Genomic DNA, 20827 nt, shown 5'->3' with positions numbered 1-20827 from the left:
TACGCATGCTCGTACGTACGTACGTATATAACGCACGCACGTACGCACTCACTTACTCACTCACCTACACGCTCCAGTTCTCAATTCCGTCCTTTTCTCTGGTCGCTCTCTTTCCGACTCAACAAGTGGGCCGATGTTTTCGGCACGATGCATAACCCGCGGACAAGAGAGAAAGAGAGCAAGAGAGAAGAGAGGAGAAAAGGGGGAGAAGGAGAGCCACCCACACTCGGCCTCGCGTCCGCTTGTCGCCGGTATACGAACGCCTCTTTGCAGGCAAAAACAGTGACCCTTCGCGCTAGGGGTTGCTTCCTGCGAGATCGGAGCGTTGAAAGGACGGAGAAGGCGAACGAGTGAACAAACGAACGAACGAGCGAGTGAGCGAACGAGCGAGCGAGCAAACGAGAGAAGGAGAGCGGCGGCGGGTTCAGAGTGGGACACCCAGCTCGCGAGGCGCACGGGGTGAGGGATGGGAACCCACGGGCTCGGGCGACGGGAAGCGAGGAGAGCCGAAGCGGTTGCCTCCCCTCGCGACGCGTCAGTCTCGTCGCGTGTATCGTGTGGGGAGGATCTCTCGCGCGTCCGTTCTTGATTCAGTCGCCCGCCGTTTCCGTTCTCGCGCGTACGTGCGAACAGCAAGTACGTAGACATCGGCGAAGATAACGACAAGTGTAATACGCGGTCTCGCGCGTGAGTCGTCCTCTCGTGACCGCACGGCGGTGTGTAGCTTTCGTCTCTCGCGGCAAGGTCGAAGGAAGTGCGGTGCGCGCGATAGGGACGCGCCGCCGCCGCAGTTGGACGAGCGTGTGCCGTTCTAACCTCGAAAGCGGCCCGACGCCGCCGCCATGCAGCGACCAACGGAGCAGCAGCGGCAATTACGCGCGCGTGCATCCTGATGTGCGTAGTACACCGGTGACGGTTCCGTTTGTACGAGCGAGCGATGGCGCGCGCTCGTCACTCCCAGTGAAAATTCGCTTCGTCGCGAAGAGGACGAAGATCGGATAACGATATCAGCCACGATAAGATATCCCCCGACGCTGACATCCGGCGTGCGTCGTCCTCTGTTTTTCCTCCTCTGTCTATCTCTCTCTTTCTCTCTCTGCTTTCCTCGCTTTCTGTGTACATCCTAGACACCGTGACAAGTGCGTGGTATGTTCGACCTGACGCGGAGGAGGACTCGACGACGCTGCTGCACTTCCGACCGCGTCACGGATTCCGCCAGGCGGATTCCCGTCACGTGACAACGCATATCGTCTCGTGCTTTTTCCTCCCGGTGCGTTCTTTGTACCGTCGCGTTGTCGCCGTTGACCGAGACGAGCAAAATGACGCGGTGTCGTCCGCCGCGAGACGACATCGCTGAGGTCTGACGGCCGGACTGTGTGACGTCGAGACGTCGTCGATTCGAGCGCGCGATCGAATCGCGTCCCGTACGGACGCCCTTGCACGTGTTCCCCCGTCGCGTTGATCCCACCTCGTCGCTCGGAGGAGTAGGATGCAGTCGAACACGATACTCCGCGACATCGGCAGCACGGAGAAGCTGATGGGCAACAACAATAATCTAAACAACAACGGCTCGCCGGGGGCGGACATCATGTTCCAGATGGAGGACGAGGGCCTCACACAGTTGGGCAGCGTTTTTCAATCGGCCTACCAGTCGATCGTGGGTGGCGGTCCGCAGGTAAGAGGGGCCCAGAGGGTGCCCTCGGTCATTCACCGATTCGGTTACACGGCGAGTCGCCGGTCCCTTGAGCGATCTTTAACGCGAGATGTCTGCTCCGCACGATTTCGGAGCGTGTACGGACGTTCCGGGAATTGAAAAGTCCGCATTCGTCCGAGCGATAACCGTCCGCCGGCGGTAATCGCGCAAATTTTCCCTCCGGCCATTTTCCTCCAAGTCGCGCATTCATTTCCATCGTATTAGCCGAGTGCACGAGGGAAGAAGGCGCGCGCTTATCGGCCCAATTAATCTCCGCTGATCGGCCGGCTATTTAACGCGACCGTTCGCGTTAGCCCGACGGCGGTTGCGCTTTCCTCTTCCTTAACCGCCAAGTAATATCGCTTTCGTTTTATCCCGACCCGTCGTCGCCGCGACGGATGATCGCGCCCGCGGATCTAGCTCCTGACAACCTGACCCGAAGCCCGAGGACTCGTCAATCAGATTGCGTTCTCGCACGTCCGACGTAATTTAATCTGAATCTCCCGCTGTGTATACGCGCACATACGTACAGAGACACACGAGCATTGTGGGGGCTATGAAAAGTCGTACAGAGGGGGAGGGGGGGTCTTCTCTCGGGAGAAGCGAATAGGAGTTTCCGCGGAAAATCTAAATCTCCTCCGAGTTCTCCCGGCGACGTCTCGCGCGCGGGAAAGGCATTTTCCCCAAAGCGGATTGCGCGTCAATCTAGAATAGGGGGGTGGCGGAGGACGCGCGGAGAGAGAGAGAGAAGGCAGTGGGATAAGGCGAACGAGGAAAGCGGAGGGGGTGGAAGGCACACGTTTTACGATTTTCCCCGTGCATCCGGCGTAACGTGCGGAGCACGCTATCGGCACGGTGACGTCAGAATTACGTCACGAATATGGCCGCCCTCCTCACGTGGGCGGGCTCGTCGCGTTGGCTCGCTCTTTTTGTGTCGGGCGCCCTTCCTTCGATTATATAGGGTGCTCTACAAATTTTTACGACGACGGCGGCGGCGGCGCGACTCCCTGTAAAATTGAACGTCACGTCGAATTTAATGGTGACTTCTCGCGATATTGAACGCACAAACTGGCGAGAGCCGTTTCCGCCGGGGGCCCGTAACGTTCGATTGAAATTGATGGTACGCGGTAACTTTCAAGCTGATTTGAATACATGACCGTGCGAGTTTACGTTGTAATTTAATATCGTGTCCTTAAAGGTCACGGGGCAATCGACGGTTATGAGTCACATGCCGTTTCGGAGTACTTTTCCGAAAGCCTTCGATAGGTCGAAGGATCACGAGCGGCCAAATATCGCGGAACCTTCGAAACTGGAACAACCGATACTCGCCCTCCCCTGAACGGGAGATAAATCTTACGTCCGAATATACAGTGCACCACTTCTTTTTCTTTCTTTCCGCCCTGTCGACTAATATCGCTTGTTTCGGTCTCGCGATATAATCCTTATATATTATTTATCGCCGTTCATATTGGTCGCTTACGTTCAACCGCGTGAGTTTCAACGACGGTGTCTTCTTTTGTAAAATAGATAATAAGTGCAACTGCCGTCAACATATTTCCAAGGGTATTAGAAACGCGAACGAAGCGACGCGAGGGACAGAGTAAAAAGACACGCGTTCTCGTTCGTGCTTTGTGCAGAACGACGAAATACGGTCGCACGAAACACGCGTATATATACGCGCATGTATGCGCCTCGCGTCCCGCCGGAAGACTCGGAGGACTGGTGGTGTGATAACGCGGCCGACTCGTAAGAATTTCGCGAAAATTAGAGATTCACGTCCGCGTACGTGTAAAAGAGATAGATAGAGAGAGAGAGAAAGATCGTCGTCGGGAATGCTTCATCGTGCGAGGGGGACAATGTCTATTCGCCGGCGTAGCGCGCGCGTACGTACGTACACGGCGAAGTGACTCATCATCCCCGCATTGTTTCGTTAAATGGAATTTCTATCTAATTTAAATGCGGCTTAGCTAGAAATAATGCGATTATGCGTTAGCTTATTCTGTTTGTTAATCTCCTTTGCACACCATTGTTACCCCGACGGCGGGAGAGAGGTATACGTCGACGGTGACGGAGGAAGGGCGACGCGTGGAAGGGAACCGGGAGAGAGAGAGAGAGAGAGCGCCTCCCCTCCTCTCCCTCCTCGTTCCCCCTCTTTTATCCTCCCCGTCCCTCGACTTGCCGTTTTGTACGGCACTGTACATTATTTCAGTACAGTCTACACAGCCGCTAGATCCTCTCTGGCTTATGGACTGTTCGCAGCGGTTCTCTCTCTTCGACTAGGAGTTACGATTTTAATCTGCTTCTGTCCCTTGGATCCGCACGATTGAATGAAATTCTTCCTTAAATATCTCATTTCGATTTATTATTAACGTTCCGTTTGGTGGCTTTCGTACGTCGACGGACTTGCGGCCTGCGATATTTCGGGGCTGATAATCTCAACCCTTGGCTATCGGTAATGACGAGCAAAATTTACTCACTCGCGTGCACTGCGGGCGAGCGGTTTATAGTCGTTTTATAGTCTACTTTCGTTTTAGGATCGAGAAGGAAAACGGTAAAGGTAATTTTACGAGATGTATAAGAGGAGGGAGCAGCAGGTTTCGCTTACAGCTGATATATTAATGTATTAGGAATTATATTATTTATCTAGGATTAATGAAAATGTAATCGCTAGCCGATATCGTGATACAGTGAGCGCCCAATAGCCAAGTTCGCCACTCTCTAACTGAATTACGACGGGCGCGATAATGCGCCAATTAAGGTGGAATCTCATAACGCTACGATCGTAATACGAAGAATCCAATTTGGCGCTCCATTTTTAGAACATCGGCATTAGGTGTAATGGCACGACGTGTAATTACTTATTCCCTGATCGAGCGACCCCTTTTTCATTTTGCCTTTGGGGGCCGGCCGACTACTCGTGCGACTTTTACGACTTATTAATGCTAACGGTACAAAAGTGTCGTAATTATGTCTATCGCGTTATGCCGAGCAAAAGACGTATTTAATGACGCAAAGCGTCATGAGACACGAGCGATCGACTAGGCCACGCATTTACGCTCTGTGTGTTACATCGACAGCTGTCGGTTCATTATTTCCTCGCCAGCAATTTCAATTCGCTGAATTGCTCCTCCTGAGAAAATAATACGACTAATAATGATTAATTGAAGGAATTCGTCGGAAACAGGCAGCAAACGTCGAATTTGAGACGCGACGTTCCGGCGAAGTAAAAAGCGGCGATTTGTGTAATTGGAACGATACGTTTAAGAAATACTGATGTCGACGCGTGATTTGACACGAAAATTAAAGGTGAAAAAAAAAAGTAAAACGCAAGACTACGTAATTTGTTGTGTACTCGCGCGAGATTGAAAACTCACCGAAATTAGGCCGTATTGCTTCTGTTTCATCCAGCGGAGCGTTGTGTTCTAATAAATTTAAGGGTTTGCAACTCTTTTACCCCGGGGGTTGTTTTGAACGTCGGAATCGTTCTCGCGAGGGAGAAAACTGCGAGCGCGGTGCGCCGCGACAAGAATTCTTCCCAGGGCCGTATTTCGCGGAAGTCAGTCCGGATTAACTGCATTAAAGTTCCTCGCCGCTCCCTTAAAATATTGCAACGGCTTAAACGTTTTTTAACGCCGAAACTTTTGCCTCCCTCGATTTATTCGAGAGCGAAATTATCCGTTATTTACCGGCGAGCGGTAGGAAGGACGGTGGTGGAAGTGTGCCTTCTCTCTCTTTCTTTTTTTTTCTCTCTTTTCTTCTCTCCCGCCGTTTCCCTCCTCTCTGTTTCTCTCTTTTTTTTTCCCCCGCTTCCCTCATCTCTCGGCGGCGCTTTCGTGTGTCTGGCGAAACCAGTTTTTGATCGTGCCGGGTTAAGGGCGGCCATTTCCGGTCCGCGCGCGCCTTCCTCCCTGCCTTTCCCCCTCCCATCTCCGCGTCCCTCATATCCGGTACGGCACTTGCAACGTTTTAAACTCGCTGCTCTCTCGTACACTCGGACGACCTTTTTTTCCGAAAGCTTGTCGGGCGTAAAATCTTCCCCGGCGCGACGCGGAACGGAGCGTAGCGTGGCGTGGCGCGCGGCCCTGCGTCGGGACGGCGATGGGGAGACGGCGCTCGAAAAATAGGCAAAAAATCCACCTTCATTATGAAACGTTATCTTTCTTTACGTCCGACTTAATTAGCTCGCCGCGTCCATTTTGGCGGAGGGGCCAGAGGTATTACAATGCGCGGCGCGCGGGTCGAGCGGTTCTTCTCTCTCCGGCTTTCGGAAAATTAAGTCGCTCGGGCTGTCGCGCGTGAATCACTTTGATAGATTAGGCGGCGCCGGAGATAAAATTCGCATCATCGGAGCCGCGCCGACAGATCGCGTGAATTGTATCTCTTCCTCTTCCTTCTTCCCTTCCCTTTTTGTTTGTTCTTCACGGCCCGTCTTTTCGGCTGAAGACGATACCCCCCCGAAGGGAAAGAAGACGCGCGTTCACCGTGACGTTCGCGCCGCGGCTAATAAGTAGATACATACAGCACACAGACGTTTGCATTTATCCGGTCGTTTTACGACACCGACGCCGAGACCTGCCATTTCGACGTTATTAATGAAGATTCATATTACGTGCTCCGCCGCGACGGCGCGTTTCTCTATAAGCTCGTTTCAGCCGGATACGGGGGAAGATAGAGCTAAGAAAAATAACACACATCTACCTCCTCGCTGCATAATAAATGGCTTGTCATAACTGCCCCCATTTTTACATAATCCTATCAAGGATTAATGAAGTCAATTTCTTTGTACCGCGCCACGCGTTCACGTAACAATTCGGGGACTCGCGCGTAACATCCTCATACAAAATATCCGTCGCGCGCGTGCGCTTCGTCACGCGAAGAATTGCCGTGCGCGGGAACTTCCATTCTCGAAATATTATAAATATAATATGACGAATTATTTCGCGGCTTAATCCGCGTACTCAAAACATGCAGATATCTCGGGTAGATCGAAGCCGCGGATCGTGAAAAAAATGCGAGGCCGTGCGGAAAAAAAGGTTTCTTTGGATGCAAAATATGTGTTTGACATGGGTTCTTGTTTAATATAAACAACATAAGTTTATATAATATCGAATATCATTTTGTTGAAATAAAAATTTTGGTTCTCTAGAATGAACCATGCTGCTTAATAGGAAAAACAATATTCGAAGAAATATTTTGTTTTTAATTAAAAACTTTATTTCATCATAAATATTAAATATTCTTTCTGAACTGGAACAAAAAAAAGTTTTTCATATTTTTCTAATACAGTGTTACTTTTTTTGAATAATTTATTGCTTGTGATACCTATTGTGTGATGTTTAGATAAAATAACGAAAGAAATATATTATTTGACGTCAAGATATTTATTGTTTGAGAACCAAACAAAAAAAAAATCTCGTTTGTTGAATCATTCGTTTGTTCCATTCCAAGAGACAAATTTCTATCAATTAAAGAAATATCATTAAATCTTTTTTTCCATGTACGCGGCAGACGAGCGTGGACGAAACGCGAAAGCGAAAGTGGGCGTCGATCGCGGTGGTCCAATATCAGCACATCAGCTCGCTCGTTTCAATTAAGACGAAAATTCGAGAGAGGATCGCGGCGCGCGCGTGTGCTGCAGACCGCGGAGATCGCCGTCGCGATCGTGAAAGCCGCAGCCGTCCTCGTGTTCGTCGGTCGCGTCTTGGGCGTTTTACGAGCGATCCACGCGCGGCCGATCGTCGGGAGGAATATAACGCTCGTGCGTTCGCGCTCGCCGTCGGGGAGGTCGATGTAATTGCCTCGAAAAAAAGAAAGACTCAATGAAACCGATAGCCCCGTTACGTCGTCCCGTTTCACCTGCCTTCCCACGGTGCACGCTGCCGGCGACCGAGTTACTTTGCTCCCCGCGTAAAACCCATGTTTCCGTCGCGTATGTCTTCACTCAAAAAAAAAAAAAATTCCGGGCGCCGAAAGAATCGTTGCGAAAGATGAAATACGCGTAGACTCACCCAGTAACGTGGATTTCGAGGTGTAATTCTCTAGTATGAGGAAAATACGCGCGGATATATAATCCGGTGCTTGTTTGATTGATGAGCGTTCGCATCGTTGTTCGTTTCGCGTTTTTTTCCTCGTGAAATTGTCAGGCAAACTTTGAGATTCGCGTGGTCGTGTAGAAAAATGTTGGATATGAGAACCTCTGACGGCGCGAGGGCTAGGTTAAAAGCGGCAATGAATAGAATTGATATAAATGGGACGGCGACCTGGCTCTGGTCTCTCTTCTCGAAGTTGATTGTTTTTTCTTTCCCCTATCGTCGAATTGGTCGACAAGTGCCACTTTATTATCGCAACGAATTCGTTACCGTACTCTTACTAAATCGCCGACACGGAGACCGATTAAGGTGGGAAAAGAAATCGCGTTCTGCCACAATATAAGCCGCGGTCCGTCGATAGATGTACGAATTCAATTACTATTATTCGTGTTGTCTCAGTCAGGTGTCCGTCTCGATGGTCGAAAAAAGCTTTCACGGGAAATCACTCCTGAATGATGTGAAAATTGGAAATCAAATCGAAAGAAATCAATAGAAAAGAAATCAAATAGAAAGAAGACGGGAATTCGATCGAAAGAAAAAAATGCGACGATACTAAATGGTAGTGTCCGATCGAAACCAGCTTTTTCAGTTTCGGCCGAAACTAAAACTTTAGCGGAAGTTTGACAAAAGTTAAAAGGAAAGATGGGAAATGAATTTCATGATGAAAATATACATTTATAATGATACTTTATTAAATTTTAATATGTGTTTGCACGTGACATTGTTGTGTATGACACTTTATTAAATTTTATTAAACGTAATATGAATTATATTGAAGATTTCGGTTGCTTTAACAATGTATACAAAAATAGAATATTTAACTATAAAATAAACAGTCTTCACATATATAAGATTAAACTTTTTGGAAACTTATTACATACATTTCTATACACTTATAATTATATTTGTATTTATATCGAAAATTATTAATAATCATAATTAAACAATAAAACTTTTAAAAATTTATAATTAAATACATTTGTATATGAAATGAAACATGCCTTTCGGCGAAGGAGGGTGAGTTTTCGTGGTTCATGGCACCGGCTCTGGCCGATGTATCGCGACTTGATCAATTTCGGTTTACGCCGAAACTTTTTTTAAATTTCGGCCGTAACCGATAATCTTATTTTAAAATGAAAATAATCGAAATCGAGACTGAAATCTCGGTCGGACATTAATAAATAAATAAGTATTTTAGCCTTTTTTAGAATTCCCGCGTTGCAATGATTTTTTTTTCTTCGCGAGACGCAGCGGATTTTTGAGGCGCGAAAGGGTGAAATCCGCAAAGCGTTGACCGTCGCTGGCCGGAGCTACCGCGGAAAGCTAGAAACTAGGAGTCGCGGAAATTCCATGACGCCGGCAGTTCCGGTCGATCGTCGCCGCCCGTCTCGTAATCTATGGTTGGGATTAGCATTAGTACTCCGACACGTATGTGTAACCCATATGATCGCGCTTGTAGTTACAAGCTACGCGCGCACACCCGCGCGCGCGCATACATATACACACATGTGCGCGCGCTTACGTACACACGCTCTCGCGTTCACGCAACGCACTCGCGTTCAAACACGTACACATCCCTCCCCTTTTCTCCTTCCCGCTGTATCTCCTCTCTCTCTCTCTCTCTCTCGCTCGCTCGGGTTCTCCACAATTTGCGCACAACATACACGCATGCACACGCGCACGCGCACAAACAGATACGATAGATACGCGGGGCTACAAACATATTCGCGCACGGCGGCGCGCGCGAGGTATAATTAGACGCGGCCTAGAGCCGTACTAATAGCGGTATCCTAGGACCCAACACACGTCCGCCGATATATCCATTGCTGGTAACCATTATCCCTCGGCTCTGTTTGCGCGGGTACGTCGCCTCTGGGACACGCGTACCGCGCGCACACACCACATGCACGACGCGCGCGCGCGCGTTCTTCCGTATATGCGTGTGTGTTCGCACGTGCGCGCGACGTGTGCGCTCCCGACGTATCTGCCGTTACACGCGTTGCATATCCGCAGTGTGTATAATATATGTACGCGTCTACTACTACGTAAGCGCGGGCGCGCGTATGTATGCATATGAGCTGACCTAGAAAGAGGGTCAAAGAATTTAGAGGCTTATAGTTGCCGCAAAAGTGGCGTGTAATCGATGTGGATAATAATGAAAGAATCGGCCTTCTAAAAGATTGGTCTTCGGCTTTGATAATACCGATAACTCCTTTGCATTTCCGCGAGGCTCTATGGATCGTATTCTAAACGTGCCTCTCTTATTCTTCAGCTGAGACAACGTTAATACCTGACGTTCGTGTGAGAAAAGCGGAAGTCAAACGGCCGGGTTCGGTGCCAAACACGCGGTCCGAATCAGGCTTTATTATGTTAATTTTAATTTCTTATAGCGGTCTACTCTTTAACTGTCTATTCTTTGCGCTTACGAGTATGTACACGGAAAAAATAATGTGACGGCACAGAGAATTTTATCTTGTCACGACAATATCCGTCACTTAGCATGTGGACAGCAAAACGATTTGTTAAGAGTACCTATTGCCATTCGCTGGATTATTTTGCTGAATCTGCAAATTAATTTGCCGTAAAAACAAATTAGTAAATGTAGGAAACTTTTAACAGCAAATTAATGTGTCACTCGGCAAAATTTTTCTATTCCGGCAACAAAATTATTTCTGCTCTGATTATGAAATAATTCGCTAATTTCGTTGTGTCAACTAAATTTTATCGCAACGAATATGCAGTAGCAACGATGATAGTTTCGCCACAATAGCAAAATTATTTTTCTACTTGTACGTGCGTACATAAAGACGGGACGATCTTGACAAAGCCGTGAAAATATGGCAATTAACGTCGACTGGTTGGGTAGAACGGAGAACAAGAAATCGAGATCGTCGAGTTGTCGTGTCGTCGTCGTGTCTTCGCGTGACGACGACGACGACGACTACGGCGATGATCATCGTCACCGATTCTGTTCGCGCTCCCGTTTGATGTATATTTTCGGCTAGCTCGCGCTATAAATGTGGAACGTATAATCATAAATTAATAGCCGGACAGTTACGGTCGCGACTCTATTCCGTATTGCACTTGGAGTGATTATTAAGTATTCAAGTGATCGGCTCGCCGCGTACATGCCGCTTTTCTAATTCACAACGAGTATTAATTTCAACGAAGTTGATGACCCGCTTGAAGCTTGGACTTGTGTTCTCCATGATTGGTACCGGTTCGCGAGCCACGAGACGTTAATGCAATGCCCATAAATTAAGGAGGCTTGAGCGTTTGATCAGATATAAGATAAACCTGTAATATATACGTGATACAAAAGTTAATCGAATTAATAATGCGTAACAGAAATGTCAATAATCGTTATCATATCGTCTTTGAGATATTTAATTATAAACGTGCGCATGCATAGAAATCTCATAAAACACTAAATTTCTTCTAATTTGATACATTTATGTATAAGATAAAATAAAGAGAAGTAAAGAGAACTTGTTTTATACATTTTAATATTAAAGCCTAATATAGAGGTATAGGTAAATTTCAGAATTATTGACCCTTTAATTTTGAAAATACAGTGATGAAAAATTATAATTTGCATATATTTAAATATACTTTTATACTTCCTCCTATTATCTATACATTTCTATTAAATCAACTGATGTATAAATATAACATTAAATAAGAAAAATAAAAAAATAATATGTTCTTATTCGCACGTACGTATTTGTACTTAGCGTTATAGAACCTTCTTAATGCAGCCTCGCGTGAAGTTTCCGCAAACTTAATTTTTCCGCCAATTTTTTCTACGAATTTACATAGACCTCCGAGACCTTCCGATTCAACATTGCGAAACAATTTTTCACGAACCGCATCGTTCGTTCGCTCGCTCGCGCGTCATTCGTCGAATAAATACTTGATGCCGAAACTTTACTTCCCCGAGTTACTTTCGTAACCGTGCATTTAGTATACCGTATGCCCGGCGAAGTAGGACGGCAAAGCGACGGCTGAAAACGCCGGCCGTAAGGAAGCGGCTACGAGCGCCGACGCCACACAGATACCCCGATTATCTTCCAACAATCATCCCCTAACGTTCCGGCCGTCGTACGTGTGCCCGCGTGTGTACGTGCGCGTGTGCGAACGCTCGCTAAAGCACACGGGAGAGAGAGAGTATCTGTGTTCGCGTCGCGAATACGCGTGTATACGCACACATCAACGCACACTCGCACGCACGTGCATGCATTTCCGTGTATTCTCCGGCGTAATATAGCAACGGCACATGTGAGAGCCGCGTATGTGATCGCCACCGGTATGTACATGTGTGCGTGCGTGTGTTGCGTGCGCGTCTGTATCTGCGAGCACTATATGGACACCATATATACGTCCGATTATTAGTGTGTCACACACGCTTGATTTGGTAGCGGGCTTATAACGCCCGCTATAGCACCGAGAGGCGCCAGCTGGATGTGTTTCGAAACATACACCCCCCTCGTATCCCCGGGACGATCTTCCCTCTCTCACGTTCACCTCCCCGCGGATCCCCCTGATGCCGGGGCACTGTTGTTCGCGCTGATGATGATGACGTTGATGATGACGGGACTTGCGACGCGACGTTGGACCGCGCGCGCGATGAAATAATCGAGATTTTCCCGGGGAGCGAGCGTCGCCGGGCGGCGCAATAATCGACGAGAGAAGCGGCAGAAATCATGCTGGCGCGAGAGCAGTTTATCGCTATTGTAATATCCCGTTGCGCGCACAACGGGAGATACGTTAATTATATAATTAAATAAAAAAAAAAAACGCGCAAAAATTGTATCGAAAATTTATACGCGTCAGCGCTGTCTTATTTTCCGGCCGCCCGGATATTATTTCCGTACAAAGCGTTATAATCATAAATTACGTTCAATAACGATAAAAAAGAAAAAAATATGCCGTCACGACCGCGCAAATTAAATACGCGGGCGCTCGTTGCCGCGTGATTTTACGCAATCGGAGCGGGACACTATCCCGCGCGAATTTTAATTATCATTCGCGACGGCACGGAAATTACCGCCACGCTAATTATTACGACGGCGTGTACCGATACACACGTCCCTGCTGCGCGATTCGCTCCCGCCAATAACACGGTGCCGAAAATTTATTAACACACACGGGGCCCGTGCGGAGCGAAGTGCGCGCGCGGCCTTTCAACGGCGTGGCCGAACGGCCGCGACGGAATTAGGCGTCGCGATTAGCGTTCTAGCCGCGTGGAGGCCGCCGATGCGGGTCTCTCTTGCAGCTAATGCCGCGTAAGTGGGCGTCGCCCGTGGACGACATGACGGGATAGTTCGATAGTCCTCCGACTGTCTATTGTGCACGGAGGTTTCCGAGCGCAAACACTGTTCGCCTGCGGACGCGCGAGAACGCCGGGAATATTACGTACCGATCCCCCGACGTAATTACACGCTCCACCCCCCGGCCGCCTCTATAAAGCGCGTCTCCTAATGACGATTCCGTTCTCTTTCTGTTTCAGGTGAGTTAACAGTTCCTCCTCTGTCTGTCTATCTGTTCATCGTGTGTGCCGATTAAGTACCGAGAGAGCGCTCGTACACGGTGAGAGATTTATGTCTAAGCATCATCATTTCTCCCCTGTCGCGCGTTCCCCCTCACCCCACTTCTCCTCATCTAATCGCAGGAGAGTCTCGCCCGCGAGATGGGTTCGTTTCGCGCGTGTTTCGATTGTTCACTCCCAATTCGAACGGGCCTGGATTATAGAGCGGTGCTTCTCTTTCTCTCGTTGCGTGGATATTTTTGAAATGCAAAAGCGTGCGAGTATATTTAATTGAAACGACGTTTTTTCGCTCGACCGAGTTCAACTTTGATATTGTACGATAAGAAGCCCGGATATTACATCCCGGTGACCAGTTCGTAATCGGGTCCGTGATCGGCGAATTAAAACGCGATATACCGTACGTTCTCCTTAAGATTCGAAGAAGCGATATCTCTTGCGTCGAACCCAGAGCTCGGGCTCGATGCGAGTAGGCACGGGAGGAAGCTCCCGTGAGGGGAAAAAGAAGAAAAAGGGAAGAGCGAAAGAGAGAGAGAAAAAAGACGATGAAAAAATAAAGACGCGCATAGGGGACCTGAGGCCTCTGCGGGGCGAAAGAAAACGATGAAAACATGGCGACTTTCGGGCCATATGGCGTTTACGGGTGCCCAAGCACCGTAAACTTTCATGGACGTGGCCTAATCTCTCCCCCTTCCTCCCCCTCACCGTCGTTCCCGCCGTCCGGCCCTCTTCCTTACGAACGGGAGCCTTAATCAGCAACCGCCAGACTCTTAAAGGATGACGAGTGGTTTCGGCTCGAAGTCACGAAGCGAGAAGGTTCTTCGCCCTTTGCGTGTCTAGGTCGGGCTCGCATTGTTCCAGAGGGCGATCTTAAAGGTTCCCTTTCGCCTCCTCGGTTATTCGGCTTGATCCGCGACGGCCGGTCTGTCACGCGTGGATCCGCGTGTTATTTCTCCCGCTGCTAGCATCGGAATGTCCCGCGTTGTGAGGCTCTTTTTAAATTTTTCCTCGATTTCCGTCAATCTCGGCACAGAGACTCTCGTTCAGACGAGGTCGCTCTGCGACAAGGAAATAACACCCCTATCAATCATAGCCGAGGTAGGACCGGTGCATCGATCGACAATAGCGAATTACCTGCGATAGCAAAATGGGCTTCTACGTATGTATGTAGGTAGCAGAAGCGGTGCAAAATTAATATTGTAATAGCCGATTAATCCCGTCGCGAAAATTTTCACTAGAGCGACCGACGAAATTGTCGCAGAGTATCTAAGTTGCGGGATTATATAGATTNAGATTCGTTTCCCCCCCCCCCCCTCCCCCCACACACACATTCTCTTTTTCTCTCTCTTTCTCCCTCTATCTATTTATCTATCTCTTTCTCACATTCTCTTCGAAGTATCTCCTTCTCTGTCGCGCTCTCGGGGTGCGCATTCCGTACGTACACGCGGCAGAATATACAATGTGCCGATTCATATGCGCGCACACAAATGTACGACGTGCATCTACATCTATGCACACACACACACACACACACACACATGCGCGCTCCCTCGCGTCCCACGCGCACGGGCATTCTTGCCACCGAAACGGGCTTCACCTTCGACCCGAGGGATCGATCTGCATAGCGGGTAGCTCGCATAATCGTGCAAAACGCGCCGGCGGACATGCACATGCAGCCGGCCACCGAGTAGAAGCGTTCACATGCACAGGTGTGCGTGCGAGTATGCGTGTCCGGTGTGCCGGAGCTCCATAACGCGAACGTGTAAGCCAGGTTAGGCGTCCCGGAGAGGGTAAAGCTCTCTCTCTCTCTCACTCTCCACACCCCTTCTCTCTCTCTCTCTCTCTCTTGATGTGAGATAGAGCTTAGATTAGGTTAGCTCGAGCCAGTTCCGATTTCCGTGCTGATCTCGCGATAGATCGTGCCTACCGCCGTGCCTGTCTCCGTCTTCATACACCCGCGATCTTCGTACCTCCGTCACAAACCCCGGCTGTTATTATTATTGCTTATACGGTTACATTGTAATTACGCTATCGTTCTCTCGCGGTGATATGTCACGCCTCGCCCATTACGAGCTTACGCGATTGTCCGTGATTATCCGGTGTTAACCGGCGGTGTTTCGTGCGATCCCCGGTCTTTAAAGTAACATTCGCGAATGGTGTAAAGCATGCACCATCGATCTTCGTTCCTGCACAAGTAACGTTACGTTTAATCCGTTGTCAGTAGCGATGTTAATACCCGTACACCGTGATGTTATTTTTAACGACTTCTCCGAACTCTAAAGCGAGGTTAGGCCGTGAAACGTAAATCGAATTTTTATATTTAAACAGTCTTGAAAATTAACGGCGATAAAATTAAAAGACCAAGCGGGGACTGATTTTTCGCCTGGGATCGAGCGAGCGCTTTCGAGCGCCAATTTTAAGGAAACCTTAAACGCAGTTCCGAGATGCGAAGGAGGGGAACAGAGTCGACTTCCCTTCGCTCGCGCGGAAATAATCGCGAGGCTCGAATTTCCGAATTAAACAGGCCGCGTCTCGCTCGTCGCGCCCGCGAACTCGCCATTCGCCCGCGGCACTCGACGCCACTTATCTCCGAATGAAATGAAGCGGGAGTTGGAACGAATTATTCGACAGAGGGGCGAGGAGGGGAAGCATCGGGCCCGGAATAGAAGCGCCGGCCGGCCGAGCCAGTTTCGATTTCCGCGGAGATCACACGGTAGATCGTGCCTGCCTCCGTGCCTGCCGCCAGATTATTCCCCGACGGTGATCCTCGAGCCGAGTTTACGTCTCTACGTGTGCCGCGCTCTCGTTGCCGTTGTTGTCGACGTTGCCGCGTCGGCGTAGCAACGTCTCGTCTTGCATTCAACGAGCCCCGAAACTTTTCGCGATCGGTGTACGGGGGTGGTACGTATACGACTGACTCGAGGAAGTCACGAATCCAAGTTTCTCGCCCGGCACGCCGCTCACACCGTCGTCGCTTCTTTATGTTCCCGGCGATTTTCCAACGATCATTGAACAGCAGGTCGAGCGTGTACCGAGGCGAAGCGAGCCGATGACTCTCGTCGTGCGGGCTCCCCGTCGAGCAGCGCGCAATCGACAGTGTTGGCGCGATATTAAAATGTTCGCGTCGCGATGAAGCGCGTTGCCCTACACGATATTCCGCGATCTCCTCCCGCCGATCGCGCGAAGGACGACGCTTGGCCGATCTTCGGCGCTCCCAAATTCCCTCCACCAGATGACGAGCCGCTTCTTGTTGCTTCGATGAAAAAAAAATCACGCTACGTGCGACGAATTCGCCGCTTATCGCCGTCTCCGGATCGCGGATCATTGTATCCCCCGAGTCGAAGAGGGAATCGCGCGTACACCGCGGCGTATCAGACCGACGATTCCGAGATACGTCGGAAGATATCTCGCGCGGATTCCGTGACACCTGGCATCGGCGCGAGTGACCGAGGAATTAAGCCGGTTAACGTTGAACCGCGCGATAAGAGATAACCGGATAAATTATCGCGTGATCGCTCCTTCGCGAAACGGTACGATGAATCCGCGATGGAGGGAATTCTTCGACGAGGGAGAGAGAAGAAGTGAAGGACAGACGGAGAGGGAGAGAGAGAGGAAGAGAAAGAGAGATACGCTATACGCGGTGCATCAAAATAGACAGCCACGTGTACGTCGCTCGCAGGCAGAGCCGATCGATCGGTCGGGATTACCTTATAGACAATCGCTCGCGGAGTAATTTCGCGAAATTGCATCGTTCCGCATCGCACAGGCGATAATTGTCATCGATAGATAGCGATTTCGCGACGAAGACCCGGGGCCTCGTTCAATTTCGCGAGTCTCGCGAGCATTCACCGCGAACGGAACCGCGTCTCTGTCGGACGGACGGACGAGCGGACGACCGGTCGGTCGGCCGGCTAGTCAGCCGCGAGTTGTTCTCCTCGCCGGCTCTCTAGCACAAAATTATTGACTTTTGCTATAAATACCGCTCGTGTTGCGGACTATAGCCGTCTCCGACGTACCTTCGAGATAGCGACTCTTCACCTTCGACCGGTCGCTGCTTCCCGAGTTTGCTGCGAACTTCCCGATATTCCGCTCCGCGAACGGCCGTGATATTGCGGCGATAATCGGCCAACTGGGCGATAACGTAATAAGATAATTAAAACCGCGGGAGAAATTATCGGAGGCGTGTCCGATTAATTTTTTTCATTGATCAATCGACCCGCCGGAAACATCGATCTTTCGCAGTCGCGCTCGCTGTGCGCGCGATAAGCGCAATTCGAGGCCGGGTTCTGCGGAATCTCACCGGCGAAGCAATAGGAGAGAGAGAGAGAGAGAGAGAGAGATGTTCGACACGTCCCTTCCGTTTGGACCAATCGATACACGCAGCCTCCTCTTCTCACGCGTTCTTATTTCCCCGGAGACACGGATCTTAATTCGAGCCGCGTGACCGGGGCCCTGAAATTCGAACCGAGTAGTACGAGCCATCACGGTCCCCGAGTTCCGGGCCGATGGCAACGGACGGGGGTGGTCGGGGCGCGACGGTGAGGGGAGTCGAGAGAGGAGGGGCCCTTCGTTTCTCTTTCCGCATGGTCCCAGGGAATTACGGTTTCGTTGGTCAGAATTATGTTCGTGCTGCGCGCCCATGACCGGGTCATTTCCTGAACGTCGGAGTTCGTCGGAGGTTTCGCTGTTCCTCTTTCTCTCGCACATACAACACATTTATACACACACACACACATGTACTTCCCATCACGCTTCTCTTCTATTTTCCCTTCATCCTTCTTTTTTTAGTAACAGTTCTATTTAACCGCCCTTATAATGCGTGCTTCTACCTACCGGTCTATCCCCTCGGCCGAGAGGCGTCTGAGCGTGAGTGCCTCTCCGACGAGGAGAATTACAGATGAATGAAAAAAAGCAAAGTAAAAAATGTGGGTCCTCGTAGCGGAGGGGGGGGGGGATTCGTCGTCCTCGCGTCTATCCCGATGATATACACGGTCTAGACCGAAATGACTTTGCGTCGCGACGCCTTGTACGATCATCTCGTCGGCATGATTCCGATGATAAATGGTTCACCGATCGTTTAGAGCGCGCGCTCGCGGAATAATAAGACGCGGGTGGAACGAACGCCGTCGTGTGTTGTGCGCGCGTACGGGCTGCCTCTGAAACCGTCGACCTTAATTTTATGAATCATCCACGTCACTGGCGGTTAATCACTCGCGGGGAACTTGACTTTTCGAGATTAGAGAAGACGTGGAATTAACTGCGATTTATGAGTGAAGTGTCGATGATTCTTCTTTTTGTTTCTCGCCGACGACGATTCGCAACGATAACGAATGCCAGCGATGAAACGTCGCGAGCGATTGTTCGTTTCCGACAAGAAACGCGCGACGGAGACGTCGATATCTCGCATAGCTTAGGGCCGAACTTCCTCAACTTCTTGTCGTGTCATTCCTTTCGTGTCTTTATTCATGAACGCGTTAAGATAACGCCAGCCTGGTAGGATAAAATGTTGTACCGTGTACGAACATTCCTCGCTCTCGCTGCGCTGCTCTCTTTACACAGGTGCGCCTAATCCCGAACTTGTCTCTTGGACTATTGACGATTATATTGTGTAATCGTTGCTCGATAGCGCAGCGCCGTCGTTCGTTATCGGAATTTTTTATCGTTGCGCAACGAGACACTTTTGGCGATCCTCCGCTGCGCGGGGATCGTATCTCGCGTTCGATGTGACATCGAAATCGGTGGTAACGGGAATCGTGATGCGACTACAATCTCCTTCCGCCGAGTATTCGGCATCTTCCGTACAAGCTTTTCGCTTCGTCGCAAATAATTTCACTCAAAATCACATTAATTAATTAACATACTTGTTAAAATAACAAAAACAACTTAATTCATGATGCCTCGCCTCTTAGACGTCATTGGTGCAAATAATATAACATACATTAGTAAGTTAAATTTTGTAACGTCCAGTAAAGTTAAAGTTATTATTATCTTTATTGTTATTATTATTTCTTCGTATCGGAGGCTCGTCTATGACGCGTACATGCGTCTCTCTTTCGGGGCTGATAAGTTTAAAAACCTAGAGGGAACCACCTTGCAGGGTTTCCCTTCGTTTCCCAAACGTTTCGAAGAGAGACCTGCTGTTACTGACTTGGGGTTTTTGGAAGCATTCCGATATTTGCGGTAGCAAATCATCTCGTTCCCACTACAGTGTGCGTAAGACAATGGGCATTACCAAATGGTCGAAAACCACTTGAAACCAATAAATCGGGATGGAAAGACCTGTAAGAGCACAGGCCGTTGTATGAACATATGGACGGACGGACGAATGAACGAACAAACGTATATATGTGTAAATGAACGAACGGACCCCTGATGAACTACTGCCTTGTCTCAGCCCCTCTCTTTGACTACTGTATGCCGACGGTACGGAATAGCACTGCCTTCGTCCACTACCTGTTTCGAAGAATTTTAGAATTTGTCCAGATGTGCCGGTCAGACAACAGTTTTTCCCGGTTTCTCACCAATTAGTGTAAGCTCTAAGTCACTGAACTTTCGGAGTTCACGGAAAGTCAAATTGGACATCTGCGGGAAATCTTTTGTTCTTTCTTTTTTTCTTAACTTTTCTCCCGAGAAGACATAATCTAATAAACAAGTAACGCTCTGTCGGACACCACAAAAATATCTTTTTTTTTTTTTTCAATGAAATGCGTACGACAAATACCCGAAATCAAATTTCAACGTCTTACAACGCGGCGACGTGTACTCTCGAGCTTAACCGCCAACGCTTCGCGCGCGATCGTATCCGTTGCCTCTACTATCGCTCGCAATCTCCGAGCACGTTGTTTGCGCGCGTATTCCTCGCGACCGCTCGTATTTATATTAATATCGACGAAAGGGTGCGATATCATACTCGTAACGCGTTCCTTCACGTGGAACACGCGCTCGCGCGCGTTCTTCCGTGCGCGTGTGTGTACACGCGGGGAGTGAGAGAGAGGGGGGGGGAAGGGGGGAGAGAGAGAGAGATCATCTACGCGAAGAGCGACGAGGACAACGCGTATACGCGTGCATTCACGCATATATGCGTGCTAACGGCGCTTACGCATGCGCATACGTCGTTTCGTAGCAGCTGTCCGCCAGGTGCGTGGCACCGTCGACCAATCGGAGGTTTCCCCTTGACCGGGGGGTGCTCAACCTTCGGCGTCCTCAATTACCTGCGTCCTATCCTGCGGGATATAACCTGCCAGGAGGCATTGTCCATCGGAATAAATCCACCCTCGCAAAATATTCGATCGTGTGTAAAAAAAAAAACGAAGAGAGAAAAAGCACGAAGGTCCATCGGCGGCGTACGGTGAGATTTTACGAGCGCTCGCGCGCACGTAGCCGGGACGTTGACGCGTAACGGGAATGCGCGAAGTGCTGCTCTTTGTCACGAGAGCGGCGCGATTTTACTTGTAAATCACGAACTCGATGTGAAAAACCGAAAAAAGGAGGAGAAAAGGG

The 20827-nt window shown here is 49.5% G+C and overlaps 1 protein-coding gene across 11 annotated transcripts in view; it reads left to right on the top strand.

Moving 5' to 3' along the window:
* Window positions 1-567: 567 nt before the first annotated feature.
* The window catches only part of LOC106743149 (protein daughterless), a 95004-nt gene continuing 74744 nt past the window's right edge, over window positions 568-20827 (top strand). For all 11 annotated transcript variants that reach the window (XM_014616713.1, XM_014616718.1, XM_014616716.1 and 8 more), the window contains exon 1: window positions 568-1675. In XM_014616713.1, coding sequence (XP_014472199.1) covers window positions 1490-1675 — 186 coding nt within the window. In that variant the 5' untranslated portion in view covers window positions 568-1489. The remainder of the gene's footprint in view (window positions 1676-20827) is intronic.

This window comes from Dinoponera quadriceps, unplaced genomic scaffold (genome assembly GCF_001313825.1).
Source record: "Dinoponera quadriceps isolate SergipeBrazil2010 unplaced genomic scaffold, ASM131382v1 scaffold942, whole genome shotgun sequence".
NCBI classification, from domain to species: domain Eukaryota; kingdom Metazoa; phylum Arthropoda; class Insecta; order Hymenoptera; family Formicidae; genus Dinoponera; species Dinoponera quadriceps.
The sequence above is the reverse complement of the archived record's forward strand: the minus strand, read 5'-3'. Positions and strand labels throughout refer to the sequence as shown.